Source organism: Eleutherodactylus coqui, chromosome 2 (assembly GCF_035609145.1).
Source record: "Eleutherodactylus coqui strain aEleCoq1 chromosome 2, aEleCoq1.hap1, whole genome shotgun sequence".
Taxonomy (NCBI): Eukaryota; Metazoa; Chordata; class Amphibia; order Anura; family Eleutherodactylidae; genus Eleutherodactylus; species Eleutherodactylus coqui.
The window spans coordinates 290,282,064-290,298,206 of NC_089838.1; the positions used below are offsets into that span (position 1 = coordinate 290,282,064).

Below are 16,143 nucleotides of genomic sequence, written 5' to 3' on the forward strand. Positions count from 1 at the left end.
AAAAGCCAAATAAATGCTAAAACCATTTAAAAACATGAATATAGCAAAAAACCACTGGTGCTGTAGTAAAATACAAACATCTGCCAGAGCTCCTCAGGCAGTGATATAATAGATTCTAAGTGTTATAGGTAAGTATTTGCATGAAAGAAAGCACATTGTTACGTTCGTCCTGGACTGCTAACAAACCCCTGAGATGACTTGGTACTGGAGCAGTTAGGATTGACGCGTCAGATTGCTACTCAGGTGTCTAGACGCAAGAGGAGACTGAAATGAGAGATAGCGATCAGAGTAGCGCACTCGGATCCCCTTCAATAGAACCCACCACGGAGGGTCCTGAAAGGGACGACCCCACAACTTCAATGAGGACAGGTCCAAGGTCAGAGGGGAACCAGAGTACAGTAAACCAGGGACAAACAGAAACTGACAATAAATAAAAGACGAGAACACAGAATGCAAGTCAAACAGAAACACAAGACAAGTCAGAACACAGGAGCCAGACAACAGACAGGAGCACTGAGCAAGCTTACCTGATCAGGAACACTGAAAAATAACCAGCAGCTCCCAGCCAGGAAGAGCTGGATTACATAGGCAAAAGGGAGAAACCAATTAGCTGAAAGAACTGTCAATTACCAGCCACCACATCAGCCAGTCCATCAGGACTAATTGACTAATTAACCTGAGGCTGCATTCACACGAGCGTATATCGGCTCGGTTTTCACGCCGAGCCGATATACGTCCTCCTCATCTGCAGGGGGGGGGGGGTGGAAGAGCCAGGAGCAGGAATTGAGCTCCCGCCCCCTCTCTGCCTCCTCTCCACCCCTCTGCACTATTTGCAATGGGGAGAGGCGGGACAGGGCGGGACTAATTCTGAGAACTTAGTCCCACCCCCGTCCCACCTCCTTTCATTGCAAATAGTGCAGAGGGTCGGAGAGGAGGCAGAGAGGGGGCGGGAGCGCAGTTCCTTCTCCTGGCTCTTCCATCCTCCCCCCCCCCCCCCCCCCTGCAGATGAGGACGACGTATATCGGCTCGGAGTGAAAACCATGCCAATATACATTCGGGTGAATGCAGCCTGAACTAGTAAGCAAAGGAGATATTAACCCTAGCTAGTCAGGATAGAACCCACAGTAGCAAAGGTGTGCAGGCAGAGTGCTGGCTGAAATGTCAAACACATCAATAGTTACAGTTGCCAAAGCCGACATAACTTACATAGACAGAGATGTTCTTCCCAATACAATATTACTGTGCATTACTATACATTGGGACATTCCCCCGAGGATACTCATTCCATATTTGTAGATAACTAACAATACAAAAAAACTAAACTAAAGGGATAATGCATGAGTTAAAGTAATCAACCAATATATGCCAGTAACCTATGCTTCTTGGGAGGGCTTCTGATGGAACCACAACCAGTAGCGATCCACGTCGGGTCTTGTGTTCCCCCCTCAAGATCTATGGGTTACTAGTCTATACTGTTGTTCTTTTAGGATTTGTGTGTTTTTTTTATCACTGACAGTTTGTTCTGTTACAGCTCTCAGAACATCAACAAGCCAGTCAAGCTTAAGCTGTCCCATCAGAACTCTACTTCCAAGTATGTATCAATGTTTTGCAGATACAGATGTCAAAGGGCGTTCGTCAGTGCAAAGAGCTTGTGGTTTATGTGATTGTGTGAGATGCACTGAGGTCCTCACACTATCCAGCGTAGTCAAAAATATCTACACAGCAAATAATGTAATAAAACATGTAATAAATTCATTACTTGGTGTGCCGGAAAATTTGGTGGAAATTTTGCAATCAGCAGATTGCAGTCGTGGCAACTTGCAAGTCGCACCGTGACCCCACTGAGCTCAATCGCTACACGGTGAGCTCTGGTCACACAACTCCTGGCAAAATTCACAATAAGCAGAAAATAAACCCCATTGATTTCACATGCGCATATTTGGTGTGCGGAATTGAGTCACACAAAAATATACACAATATACTCTATTTTCCTGCACATTTGTGACCAACCTTACAAATGCTTCGCTCTAGTGGAAAACCTTTCCAGAAGTCTGGAAGCTGTTGTTACTGCACAGGGACCCAACATATCATTAACCCTTTTAAGTACTGAGGCTATTTTGGCATAAAAACCCACAGGAATATTTTTTGTTTTCCTATTGGCTCATTCAGAGAGGTATAGCGTTTTACATTTTCCATTACAGGGGTTTCCCACACATACTATTGATGACGCATCCTCAGGGCAGCTCATCAATAGTTGATTATCCGGTGTCCGATGCTTGGGAACCCAGCTGAGCAGGCGCATGGTGTCAGCAACCCTATGTAGTGGCCGGTGCTTGTAACTGCAGGCACAGCTCCCATTGATTTTAAAGGAGATGTCCCGCGCCGAAACGGGTTTTTTTTTTTTTAAACCCCCCCCCCCGTTCGGCGCGAGACAACCCCGATGCAGGGGTTAAAAAAACCACCCGCACAGCGCTTACCTGAATCCCGGCGGTCCGGTGACTTCAATACTTACCGCTGAAGATGGCCGCCGGGATCCTCTATCTTCGTGGACCGCAGCTCTTCTGTGCGGTCCACTGCCGATTCCAGCCTCCTGATTGGCTGGAATCGGCACGTGACGGGGCGGAGCTACACGGAGCCGGCATCCTGCACGAAAGGCTCCATAGAAGAAAGCAGAAGACCCGGACTGCGCAAGCGCGGCTAATTTGGCCATCGGAGGCCAAAAATTAGTCGGCACCATGGAGACGAGGACGCCAGCAACGGAGCAGGTAAGTAAAAAACTTTTTATAACTTCTGTATGGCTCATAATTAATGCACAATGTATATTACAAAGTGCATTATTATGGCCATACAGAAGTGTATAACCCCACTTGCTGCCTCGGGACATCTCCTTTAATGAAACCCCAGCCTGCAATTACAAGTGCTGACCACCACACTGGGGTCAAAGCAACGGCTTCCGCTCCAACCCCAATATATAGCCCCGACTCAGCTAGTGGGTAGAAGCCCTAAGGCAGCTCTCTGGGGGCTTGTTTTGTGCAAGATGAATTCTATTTTTCAATAGCACTTTTGGAGTACATGTTATACATTGAATAACGTTTTTGGGGGAGGGGAGATTAAAAAAATATATCATAAATTCAACCACTGATTTTGCTTTTTACATCTTGTGCCTCTAATTAAATATCTTACTTCTATTTTAGGGTTTGGTGCGATTTCTCTGATACCAAATATGTATCGTTTTGTATGCTTTCTTATTTTTGTACAAAAATGGCACATAATAAAAAGAGCCATAACTTTGTAACATGTAATGATGTAATAATGTGATTGTTTGATCCCACAGTATTATTCCCTTTGTCTAGGTTTTGCACCTAATCTCTTAGGATCTATTAGTACTGAAGGCAGCTCTAGAGGCCTTTGTTAGGCTTCCAGTTGCCATGACAATACATCAGCATCCTGCATTTACGATTATAGGGGCTGATGGGGACAGAGGGAGCCCCTCCCCTCTGTTAAACCACCAGGATGCTGTGGTCAGCATTAACCATGGCATCTAAGGATTTAATGGCCAGGAATGGAGTTATCTTCGATCTTAGCTATTACTGTGGGAGTCCGGCTGTGTTGGGCTTCTGTGGCTATCATGCAGGCAGAGCTTCTGTTCCTGTATAATGAGTATGGCGTAAATGTCCATCAGGGAGGCCTAATACCAATACATTTCTGTCCTGGAAATCAGAAGGGGTTAACACCCATCAAGCTCATACAGGCGTGTTGATCAGGTGTATGCATACTTTTGGCAATATAGCCTATAATACCCCTATGGTGTCACAAGTAATTGCTAATAGACCGCTCAACATTATTAGTCATGGTAGTCACTTTTGTAGCACATCTCTAAAGCTATGTATGTGAAGCAGGTGGATGATATGTCCTGGCGTGGTGGTGACCAACGGGGACAGAGGCAGCTCTTTTAGCCCCCCCCAAAATTTACCAAAGATATTTACTTGATATTCCATCGGAGGGTTCGAACACTTAATTAGATTCTGTCACCATCTTTTCTCTGAGGGCAGGTAGTGCCTGTTACACTTATTACAGTGATATGCCCGCTCTATGTATCTGTTCAGTAGTCTTTGAAAAACCTACATTTTATTAGTTAGTATCACATACATAGAGGAGTTCTAAAAGTAATCCTGGATATTCATGGCTAGCTCCAACCATTCCATTCTCCAGTCATGGCTGTCTGCCTATTACAAGTGCATAGAGAGAGAGAGAGAGAGAGCTGCCAATCATTGGCTGGAAAGCAGGGTGGGTGTGGCTATCCTGCAGCTCATAATATGCAAGTTCCTCCAAAACACCTGCACAGATACATACAGCAGACATACCACTGTAATCAGTGTGACAGGCACGGTGTTCTCTGTGAGGGGGGCAAAAAGATGCTGACAGTATCCTTAAATGTTACAGTATAATATTAAATATCAATATTAATTTCTTAAAGCTACAGTAACACTTCAGCCTATAGGTTCTTCCCAGTGGCGGAATGAATACACATGTCAGCTTGGCTCTTCCATTTATATGTGCGAACTAAACAAAATTTGACAACGCCCTTATGAATGGTTCCAATCCACATACATGTGGAGAAATCCCTCTTTACGGTACTCTTTCTCTATACAGAAAGCTGCTAGGATTGTAGCATCTCACAGGGACATTACACATCCCTGTCAACATTCTAGCAAACAATACAGGCCTATAACTAAAATACACCCTCCTCGTCACTTACTTTGGTTCATCCATCCCTCAGAGCTACTACCATGGTATATGGAAGCCTTGATAGATGTATCGCACTTTACCACAATTTCACAAATCATCCATCAGCAGCCCATACATGGACTATCCACCAAGTGCCTTGCTGCACCATAACAAATGTAATACCCATAATACACTACATCATAAACATATAACATTACATCATCCTATTGAATAATTATGCAAGGCCTTGTACTAACCATGGTGCTAAACTTAACTCCGCACGCTGATGTTAACCATTTCATGTTGTCCCATCAGGTCCAAGACCCCCACCCTTGCTAGGGATTTGGCACATTACAATGGGAACAAGTACACTTATAACTGGTCTCGACATCCACTTTGCCAGATATAGTCCTCTCCATGGCACTTGGTTCCCATCTTCATCTGTGCTGCGTTCACTGGGCAGACCTTTAAAGTGCCCACTCAGTCTCTGCTTCCAAGCTATAGCGGAGAGGATGATTCCCTCTCCTTCCACACTCTGAGTGGTCCTCGGCTTTGGTGGTATGGCCAATCCTCACTTCATCTGAGCAGCAGCAGTTGTACAGACCTTTAAGAAGGTCCCATGGTCTCTCTGCCTGTTTTCTGGCTGCACGTCTGTGTAATTGCTCATCACGGCCTCCGCCACTTAACTGTTTTGTTTATAGGGTGCTTGCTTAGCTTAGAAGATTCTTGGCTCTTTGGAGTAGGTCGGGGTCTTGCCTTCTGCAAACTTCCCTACTTAGGGCTGACTCTGGGCAGTGATACATTAGGTGTGTCACCACCACATTATCCAGGCTGCAGAGCATCACTCACATTGGACGCTTAGAGTACCTGTCAGCTACCCTCTACCCTCCAGCTGGAAGGGGGCGGAGCCACTATCAGAGAAGCTTAATAGCCTCAGCAGCAGCTGACCTGTATGTGTGGAGGGAACGACTGTGCTCCTTCACCTTGTTACATATGGCCTACTTACAGGTCAGGGGGTAAGCGTCCCTGCATTGTCTGCTGCCATCACACAGAACAGTGCTGGGCTGTCTGATGACAACCTCCTGATCTGTTGACCTGGGTTAGAATATTTTCTCCATTTCATCTATAAAACCTATTATTAGTATATGTGACAGACACGTGTACCAGTGATAAAGCCACGAGGGGTTAAATGGGGAGGTTTCCAGTAAAAGCTGAACTGACTACTTTTATTATCCCTCAGATGAAACAAACTGCCAAAATCGAATCTGTGGAGTAAACAAGGCCTATGATAAATCATACCCCTGTATCCCAGGATATGGAGAAGACACACAAGGAGACTGTATAGGTAAGTGCTGTGTGTGTTTGTGGCAACAGCTTCAATGGTGGACATTTATTAACCCCTTCCTGACCAGCCCACAAAAAACAGTAGGTGGGTTGTTAGTTCCGTGCTGTTCGGTGGCGCTCCACACTCCTGCATGCAGTCCCATCAGCAGGAGCGGCCGGCCACACTGACAGTCCAATCCCGTAGTTCCTTGTCACAAAGAGTCCCGGACACAGCGCTCATATACAGCACTGTGTTTCCAAATGCAGAAGCACGGCTTCCACATCCAGGAGGGTGCTAGGAATCCTGTGACATGAATAATAAAGTTATAGGGATTCCCTCTGTAGACAGGGGCTTGGAGGTGTGCAGAGAAGACGGTGTATCCTCTCTGCTTGTCTGAATACAAATACACAGTGAACAGTGATCTAACGAGCTGTTACCATTAGATCACTGTTAGCAGTAATCTGTATGTGAAGATAGCAGGGAACACATGGATAATGTGTTCCTTGCTAATTTATTGCCCCAGAGTATAATAAAAAATAATTAGGTACAGTAAAAAAAGAAAAAAATATATATAAAAAGTAAAAAAATAAAAAGTTGTCCTTTTCCCTAAAAATGTGCCACCTTTTTGAACACCGTCCACCAATTTTAGACATGCTGCATGACACGGACACATTTTCCATGAGCATCAAGTGTTCCTGCGTTAATATCTTCCTGTCTTGCAGAATGTATGTTATCCAACAATACTAAAATTATGCCCTGCCCCAAATTTTAGTTTGTTCCACCTCGACCCGATCTGCTTTTGTGTCTTTACTTCAAATATTTCTGTATTTGGATGATTATCACTAGAGATGAGTGAACCTACTCGGCCACGCCCCTTTTTCGCCCGAGCGCCGCGATTTTTGAGTACTTCTGTACTCGGACGAAAAGATTTGGGGGGCGCCGTGGGTGAGTGGGGGGTTGCAGCGGGTAGTGGGGGGGGAGAGGGAGAGAGAGAGGGCTCCCCCCTGTTCCCCGCTGCTACCCCCCACTCCGCCACGCCTCCCCCCGCCCCCCGGCGCCCCCCGAATCTTTTCACCCGAGTACGGAAGTACTCGAAAATCGCGGTGCTCGATCGAGTAATTATTTGAAACGAGTACGCTCGCTCATCTCTAATTATCACCAATATCCACAGGCTGCAGCTAAAGCTAAGAGGGAGATACATTTACAGCAAAAGTGGGAAGGTGGGTGGGTGTTTTTTTTTGTTTTTTTATAGATTTTTTAAAATGGAAATAGAAGTAAACCACTCCTTGGCAGCCATATTAATCACTATACGGCTGCAAAGCCATATGTTTTGCTCTGTTTTTAATTATTATATAATAAAGGAACCATTTTTAGATTCAATTCTGTGAGTGAGTTGTTGACCCTTAGGCCTCATGTCCACGGGGACAGATCCGCAGTGGGTGTCCCGCGCGTGTGATCCGCGCCCCATAGGGATGCCTTGGACACCCGCGGGTAAATAAATACCTGCGGATGTCATTTTCCCTTGAGGCGTGGATTCTGTGTGCGGGTCTCCCGCGCGGATGGCTCCCGCAGGCTTCCATAGAGGGCTATGGAAGCTGTCCGTATCCGCGGCACACCCGCAGCTGAGTTCCCGCTCTCTGGAATTCAAAAGTACTCTTAAAGGGGTCTTCTAATCTTGACTTTTAAGGCATATCCAGAGGAAATATCATACATATGTTATAGGTGCAGGTCCCTCAACCTATCCTCGCACAACCCAGTCATTCCTACCCCATGTTGTATATTTCCACCATGCCTCCGACATCCAACACAAGCCAAATTACATGGTGGTCTAGACTGCAAAGTATTGTATTGGGTTTATGACCTTCAAGGAGTTTCCCCTCAACTTAAAATTGCTTCACAGCCGCTCTGTACTTCCTGGTTGCTGCTGACCAGGACATGTGACTACTGCAGCCAATCACTGAACTTCTCCTGCTCCTGCCCTGGCTGACCCGCACTCCACAGGCAAACAGATCTAATGATTAACCCTTTTGGGACCCACCAATTGCCTGTATATTTTAAACACCAGCTGAACTGACGAAGGGGGTTATCTCAGAAACGCGTTTTCATAAGCTGATCACGTACTTTATTAAATAAAAGGAGAAGTTTCACATACATTTGGTCACTTCCTATTTGCTTTAACCCCTTAATGACATGGCCTATTTTGGCGTTGAGGACCAAGCGATTTTTTGGTATTTTTCCATCTCCATTTTTCAAAAGCCATAACTTTTTTATTTTTCAGTCGACGCGGCCGTATAAGGGCTTGTTTTTTGCGTGGCGAACTGTAGTTTTTATTGGTGCCACTTTTGGGTACATAGGCTATATCCTAAAACTTTTATTATTTTTTTTATGATAACAGGGAGAGAAAACGCATCAATTCTGCCATAGATTTTTTTTTTACAGCCTTAATCATGCAACATAAATGACACACTAAATTTTTCTGCGGGTCGGTACGGTTACAACGACACCAAAATTCTTAATTTTTTTTAGGTTTTTACACTTTTTTGCAATAAAACCCCTTTTTTTTGGAAATCTTTTTTTTTTCTCTATAGCTGCATTCAAAGTCCTGTAACTTTTTTATTTTCCTATGTACGGAGCTCTATAAGGGCTTATTTTTTGCGAGACGAGCTGTAGTTTTTATTGGTACCATTTTGGGGATTGTACGGCTTTTTTGATCACTTTTATTGCATTTTTTGTGAGGCAAAATGCTAAAAATTAGCATTTCGCCTCTGTTTTTTAGCGTTTTTTAACGCTTTTTGCCGTACAAAATAAAAAGCGTGTTCAACTTTTTGTACACGTCATTACGGATGCGTCAATACCCAATATGTGGGATTTTAATTTTTTTTATGCTAATATTAGAAACAGCACAAAAAAAGTTTTTTTTTTACATTTTTTTCACATTTTTCTTTTCTTTTTTTTTACACTATTTGAGTCCCTCTGAGGGACTTGCAGCACTGTGCCTATGATCGCTGTCATAAGGCATGGCAGAGCTACTGCTCTGCCATGCCTTATTGCTTATACAGCGATCATAGGCATAGGCAATACAGTGTCTGGCGTCCTGTTGCCATGGTGACAGGCCGGGCTCTCGTGATAACATCGCGAGAGCCGGCCGGAGACACAGAGGGAGCGCGCTCCCTCTGTGAACTCTTTCCCTGCCGCGATCTAGTTAGATTGCGGCAGGAAGGGGTTAACAGCGGGGGGCGCATCTCCGATGCCCCCCCCCCCAGCTGTTGCAGCGGGACGCCGGCTGTGACTGATAGCCGGCTCCCACTGCGGGATAGCGCGAGGTCAGTCATGATCTCGCGCTATCCCGATGACGTACTGGTACGTCATTTTGCGCGAAGTACTCGCCTCCCATGACGTAGCGGTACGTCATGGAGCGGGAAGGGGTTAATCTGGAGTGTTGCGCCGTCTCCATTGCCAGTTTTTTTCTTTTCTCTTAATCACTGATCACAGCAGTGACCTTCTATTGTAGCCAGTGATTGGCTGCAGCAGTCACATGTCCTGGTCAGCAGCAACCAGGAAGTGCAGAGAGGCTGGGAAGCAATTTTAAGTTGTGGGAAAGTCTTAATAGCTGCGCAACGCGCAAGTATATCTCCAAGTATATGATAAGTTCAAAGCCCATTAGAGCGCAGGGACCATACTGTCTAATTTGTAACATACTCGGTCAAACTAATGGGACTCACGGGTTTGTTTTCTCCACTTTGTTTTTCAGATATAGTCGAGTGCAGCAGTGGCACAGATGCTTGTGGTGTTCACACTGGCTGTAAAAACACGGTGGGTGGATATCGCTGTAAATGTAATAATGGCTACCAGAAAGACAATCAAACAGCATTCTGTCCCTCCAACGACAAGAAGAAGAACGTGTGTACAGGTCAGTAATGTGCGGCAAAAGCAACAAAGAGATACAGTATGAGACGTAAACCAACACCACAAATATATGTTACCCTACATATTCCATTTATTACTGCAGTCAGATTTGTATCTGCACTCCTGTGAATACTATACCCTGTAACTGTACACGGCTCGTGACAGAAGTGGCTCAAATTTTTGAAGAAATAACTCCCCTTCACTCCATAACAGTGACATCGGACCCCTTCTGGCCCATCGCCCCTTCTGCCTGCTCTCTGCTGGTTACTCCTGTTCTACAGTGTTTTTTGGGGATGCTTTAACTGAATGCTGGCAGAAATAACAGGGAGAGAAAGCGGCCCCGACGAGCCTCCGGGTGTATTAATATTTAACGGATTATAAATATTGCTGCAAAAATAGAGACACCCCCCCCCCCCCCAAAAAAAAAAATGTAACTTTTGATTTACTGCATATTTATGTTAAATCCAAAGCCTCATCCCAATTTCCGAGGAGGCGCCCCATTCATCACATAAGATGTAGCAGGAAGGAGAAGCCATTGCAATGTTTTCTCCTTGAAGGCAAACTACATTTATAAAGTTATTTTCTGCTGAGGGGACATTACCTTATTCCTGGCTGATGTAGATGAGTGCAGGAATCCCCGGTATGGGACCTTTCATGGCACGGAACTAGGATACATGAGTATTACTGCATCACAATGATATCTCTATGGGGCTTGAATTCCGCACCTGTTAAAATCCTCGTGTCTTTTCTTCAAAACCGCAAGAATCAACTTCACAGCAGAAAAGCTTTCTGCTGTGGAAATAAGGAACCCTTGCGGTATTGTTGTTGCAGATTTCCAACATGCAGGGTATGTAATTCCATAATTAATGTCTGCGGAATAAAATGCAATAAATTCCGCAAGTCGCTCCACAGAAGGCATGTGAAAGGTCTCTGTGGGTCTAACGCAATCTGCTGCAACACACCCAGTTCATATAATTGTATAATGATGCATTCAGAAACACCCCCGACACGTGTAGGTGAGTACTATGACAGATTTCCATGCGTTTTTCCCCTCTTTATCTGCCGTTGCATTCAGCCAGACTATTTATCTATCAAGTCTTAAGGTCCTTTTACACTGACAGATGATGGTTTATGAATGTTCATCTGACCATTCGTTCCCTTTATCATCTGCTCATATCCAGATGATCATCGGTCATCCATCAAATGAGCAAATGCTTGTTTGTCGGGTGATGACAATCTTTTATATGGTATCAAAAATCATCTGTTGCTGGAAGCCCAGTGTTATATGCAACTGGCGATGCATCGGGCGCATACAGTTCCATCATTACCAACAAACTATTGTACTCACCATTATTTGGCCACATACAGAACATCTGATTGTTCCATGTTAATGTAGCTGAAGGAGCCCCAATCCACTTGCAAATAGGTCAATTGGGCTTGTTCCTGGCAGTGGAGAAGCACCTTATCAGCCATGGTTAGATGTCAATAACACAGTAGTTGGTGACAGATAGTCCTTCTGTAAGGTCTGAGGTCCATATTGTGTGCAGCTCTTCTGTCTGTATAATAATGTATACTGTACTTTATGGATCTCACCCATAGATATTGAGTGAAGTGGTAGGATGCACCTTATAACCTTGATGAGGAGGAACGGAGGACTCAGGACCCCCAATCTAGTAATGAGGGGGGTCCCAAACTTGTATAAACACTGTAGGCCATCAGTCTTGTGTAAATGCTGCCATTAGTCAGAGTTTAGAGTCACGCTAAACTCCACAGTTTAGTGTAACGCTGCGATCAGTCAGTCCTCATATTGTGTGAATGCTGTCATCCGCTAGTCCCCAATCTAGTGTAAGTTTTGGCGCTCATACATGGCAATCTTTATTATCCTTTTCTTTTCCCCTATTACAGCAGCCATAACCTTTTTCGTTTTTCCATCACTGTAGCAGTATGAGGGCTTAAGTTTTGTAGGTTGACTTATATTTTTTAGTTGTACTATTTTTCGGTACTTAAAACTCATTAATAGAGATGAGCGAGCACCAAAATGCTCGGGTGCTCGTTACTCGGGACGAAATTTTAGTGATGCTCGAGGGTTCGTTTCGAGTAACGAACCCCATTGAAGTCAATGGGCGACCTGAGCATTTTTGTATTTCGCCGATGCTCGCTAAGGTTTTTATTTGTGAAAATCTGGGCAATTCAAGAAAGTGATGGGAACGACACAGAAACGGATAGGGCAGGCGAGCGGCTACATGTTGGGCTGCATCTCAAGTTCCCAGGTCCCACTATTAAGCCACAATAGCGGCAAGAGTGGGCCCCCCCTCCCAACAACCTTTACTTCTGAAAAGCCCTCATTAGCAATGCATACCTTAGCTAAGCACCACACTACCTCCAACAAAGCACAATCACTGCCTGCATGACACTCCGCTGCCACTTCTCCTGGGTTACATGCTGCCAATTTCCCCCCCCCCACGACCCAGTGTCCACAGCGCACACCAAACTGTCCCTGCCCAGCCTTCAGCTGCCCTCATGTCACGCCACCCTCATGTCCATTTATAAGGGCGTCTGCCACAAGAAAAGCAGGCACACACTGCAGAGGGTTGGCACGGCTAGGCAGCGACCCTCTTTAAAAGGGGCGGGACGATAGCCCACAATGCTGTACAGAAGCAATGAGAAATCCAATCCTGTGCCACCTCCATCTGGAGCTGCACACGTGGGCATAGCAATGGGGAACCTATGTGCCACACACTATTCATTCTGTCAAGGTGTCTGCACGCCCCAGTCAGACCGCGTTATTTTATAAATAGTCACAGGCAGGTACAACTCCGCAATGGGAATTCCGTGTACACCCACAGCATGGGTGGCTCCCTGGAACCCACCGGCGGTACATAAAAATATCCCATTGCATTGCCCAACACAGCTGAGGTAGTAATGTCGTGCTTAATGCAGGTGGGCTTCGGCCCACACTGCATGCCCCAGTCAGACTGGGGTTCTTTAGAAGTGGAAACAGATGCATTTACAACTCCCTGTGGACCCACAGCATGGGTGGGTGCCAGGAAGCCACCGGCGGTACATAAATATATCCCAATGCATTGCCCAACACAGCTGAGGTAGTAATGTCGTGCTTAATGCAGGTGGGCTTCGGCCCACACTGCATGCCCCAGTCAGACTGGGGTTCTTTAGAAGTGGAAACAGATGCATTTACAACTCCCTGTGGACCGACAGCATGGGTGGCTCCCTGGAACCCACCGGCGGTACATAAAAATATCCCATTGCATTGCCCAACACAGCTGAGGTAGTAATGTCGTGCTTAATGCAGGTGGGCTTCGGCCCACACTGCATGCCCCAGTCAGACTGGGGTTCTTTAGAAGTGGAAACAGATGCATTTACAACTCCCTGTGGACCCACAGCATGGGTGGCTCCCTGGAACCCACCGGCGGTACATAAAAATATCCCATTGCATTGCCCAACACAGCTGAGGTAGTAATGTTGTGCTTAATGCAGGTGGGCTTCGGCCCACACTGCATGCCCCAGTCAGACTGGGGTTCTTTAGAAGTGGAAACAGATGCATTTACAACTGTTAGCCTGTCGGCACTGTCGGTTGACAGGCGGGTACGCTTATCTGTGATGATTCCCCCAGCCGCACTAAACACCCTCTCTGACAAGACGCTAGCCGCAGGACAAGCAAGCACCTCCAGGGCATACAGCGCGAGTTCAGGCCACATGTCCAGCTTCAACACCCAGTAGTTGTAGGGGGCAGAGGCGTCACGGAGGACAATCGTGCGATCGGCTACGTACTCCCTCACCATCCTTTTACAGTGCTCCCGCCGACTCAGCCGTGACTGGGGAGCAGTGACACAGTCTTGCTGGGGAGCCATAAAGCTGTCAAGGGCCTTAAAGAGTGTTGGCCTGCCTGTGCTGTACATCCTGCCTGATCTCCGCGCCTCCCCTGCTACCTGGCCCTCGGAACTGCGCCTTCGGCCACTACCGCTGTCGGATGGGAATTTTACCATCAGTTTGTCCGCCAGGGTCCTGTGGTGTAGCAACACTCTCGAACCCCTTTCCTCTTCGGGTATGAGAGTGGAAAGGTTCTCCTTATACCGTGGGTCGAGCAGTGTGTACACCCAGTAATCCGTAGTGGCCAGAATGCGTGTAACGCGAGGGTCACGAGACAGGCATCCTAACATGAAGTCAGCCATGTGTGCCAGGGTACCTGTACGCAGCACATGGCTGTCCTCACTAGGAAGATCACTTTCAGGATCCTCCTCCTCCTCCTCCTCCTCCTCCTCCTCAGGCCATACACGCTGAAAGGATGACAGGCCAGCAGCATGTCTACCCTCACCAGTGGGCCAAGCTGTGTCTTCCCCCTCCTCCTCATCTTCCTCCTCCTCCTCCTCCTCCTCCTCACCGCGCTGAGATATAGACAGGAGGGTGCTCTGACTATCCAGCGACATACTGTCTTCCCCCGGCTCTGTTACCGAACGCAAAGCGGCTGCCTTTATGGTTTGCAGGGAACTTCTCAAGATGCATAGCAGAGGAATGGTGACGCTAATGATTGCAGCATCGCCACTCACCACCTGGGTAGACTCCTCAAAGTTTCCAAGGACCTGGCAGATTTCTGCCAACCAGGACCACTCTTCTGAAAATAATTGAGGAGGCTGACTCCCACTGCGCCGCCCATGTTGGAGTTGGTATTCCACTATAGCTCTACGCTGCTCATAGAGCCTGGCCAACATGTGGAGCGTAGAGTTCCACCGTGTGGGCACGTCGCACAGCAGTCGGTGCACTGGCAGATTAAACCGATGTTGCAGGGTACGCAGGGTGGCAGCGTCCGTGTGGGACTTGCGGAAATGTGCGCAGAGCCGGCGCACCTTTCCGAGCAGGTCTGACAAGCGAGGGTAGCTTTTCAGAAAGCGCTGAACCACCAAATTAAAGACGTGGGCCAGGCATGGCACGTGCGTGAGGCTGCCGAGCTGCAGAGCCGCCACCAGGTTATGGCCGTTGTCACACACGACCATGCCCGGTTGGAGGCTCAGCGGCGCAAGCCAGCGGTCGGTCTGCTCTGTCAGACCCTGCAGCAGTTCGTGGGCCGTGTGCCTCTTATCTCCTAAGCTGAGTAGTTTCAGCACGGCCTGCTGACGCTTGCCCACCGCTGTGCTGCCACGACGCGCGACACCGACTGCTGGCGACGTGCTGCTGCTGACACATCTTGATTGCGAGACAGAGGTTGCGGAGGAGGAGGAGGGTGGTTTAGTGGAGGAAGCATACATCGCCGCAGATACCACCACCGAGCTGTGGCCCGCAATTCTGGGGGTGGGTAGGACATGAGCGGTCCCAGGCTCTGACTCTGTCCCAGCCTCCACTAAATTCACCCAATGTGCCATCAGGGAGATATAGTGGCCCTGCCCGCCTGTGCTTGTCCACGTGTCCGTTGTTAAGTGGACCTTGGCAGTAACCGCGTTGGTGAGGGCGCGTACAATGTTGCGGGAGACGTGGTCGTGCAGGCCTGGGACGGCACATCGGGAAAAGTAGTGGCGACTGGGAACTGAGTAGCGCGGGGCCGCCGCCGCCATCATACTTTTGAAGGACTCCGTTTCCACAACCCTATACGGCAGCATCTCCAGGCTGATAAATTTTGCTATGTGCACGTTTAACGCTTGAGCGTGCGGGTGCGTGGCGGCGTACTTGCGCTTGCGCTCAAACACTTGCGCTAGCAACGGCTGGACGGTGCGCTGAGAGACATTGGTGGATGGGGCCGAGGACAGCGGAGGTGAGGGTGTGGGTGCAGGCCAGGAGACGGTAGTGCCTGTGTCCTCAGAGCGGGGTTGGATCTCAGTGGCAGGTTGGGGCACAGGGGGAGAGGCAGCGGTGCAAACCCGAGGCGGTGAACGGCCTTCGTCCCACCTTGTGGGGTGCTTGGCCATCATATGTCTGCGCATGCTGGTGGTGGTGAGGCTGCTGGTAGTGGCTCCCCGGCTGATCTTGGCACGACAAAGGTTGCACACCACTGTTCGTCGGTCGTCTGCACTCTCAGTGAAAAACTGCCAGACCTTTGAGCACCTCGGCCTCTGCAGGGTGGCATGGCGCGAGGGGGCGCTTTGGGAAACAGTTGGTGGATTATTCGGTCTGGCCCTGCCTCTACCCCTGGCCACCGCACTGTCTCTTGCAACCTGCCCTGCTGCTGCCCTTGCCT

At 47.7% G+C, this 16,143-nt stretch overlaps 2 protein-coding genes across 3 annotated transcripts in view; both read left to right on the plus strand.

Annotated features, from left to right (window-relative positions):
* The window catches only part of ADGRE5 (adhesion G protein-coupled receptor E5), a 367,255-nt gene that overhangs the window by 43,135 nt on the left and 307,977 nt on the right, over nucleotides 1-16,143 (plus strand). The window lies entirely within an intron of this gene.
* LOC136613168 (adhesion G protein-coupled receptor E3-like) overlaps nucleotides 1-16,143 on the plus strand; it is an 81,465-nt gene that overhangs the window by 4,474 nt on the left and 60,848 nt on the right. Inside the window, exons 2-5 of the mRNA XM_066594013.1 lie at nucleotides 1,533-1,592; nucleotides 3,196-3,236; nucleotides 5,970-6,074; nucleotides 9,805-9,963. Of these exons, the coding sequence (XP_066450110.1) occupies nucleotides 1,533-1,592; nucleotides 3,196-3,236; nucleotides 5,970-6,074; nucleotides 9,805-9,963 (365 nt within the window). The remainder of the gene's footprint in view (nucleotides 1-1,532; nucleotides 1,593-3,195; nucleotides 3,237-5,969; nucleotides 6,075-9,804; nucleotides 9,964-16,143) is intronic.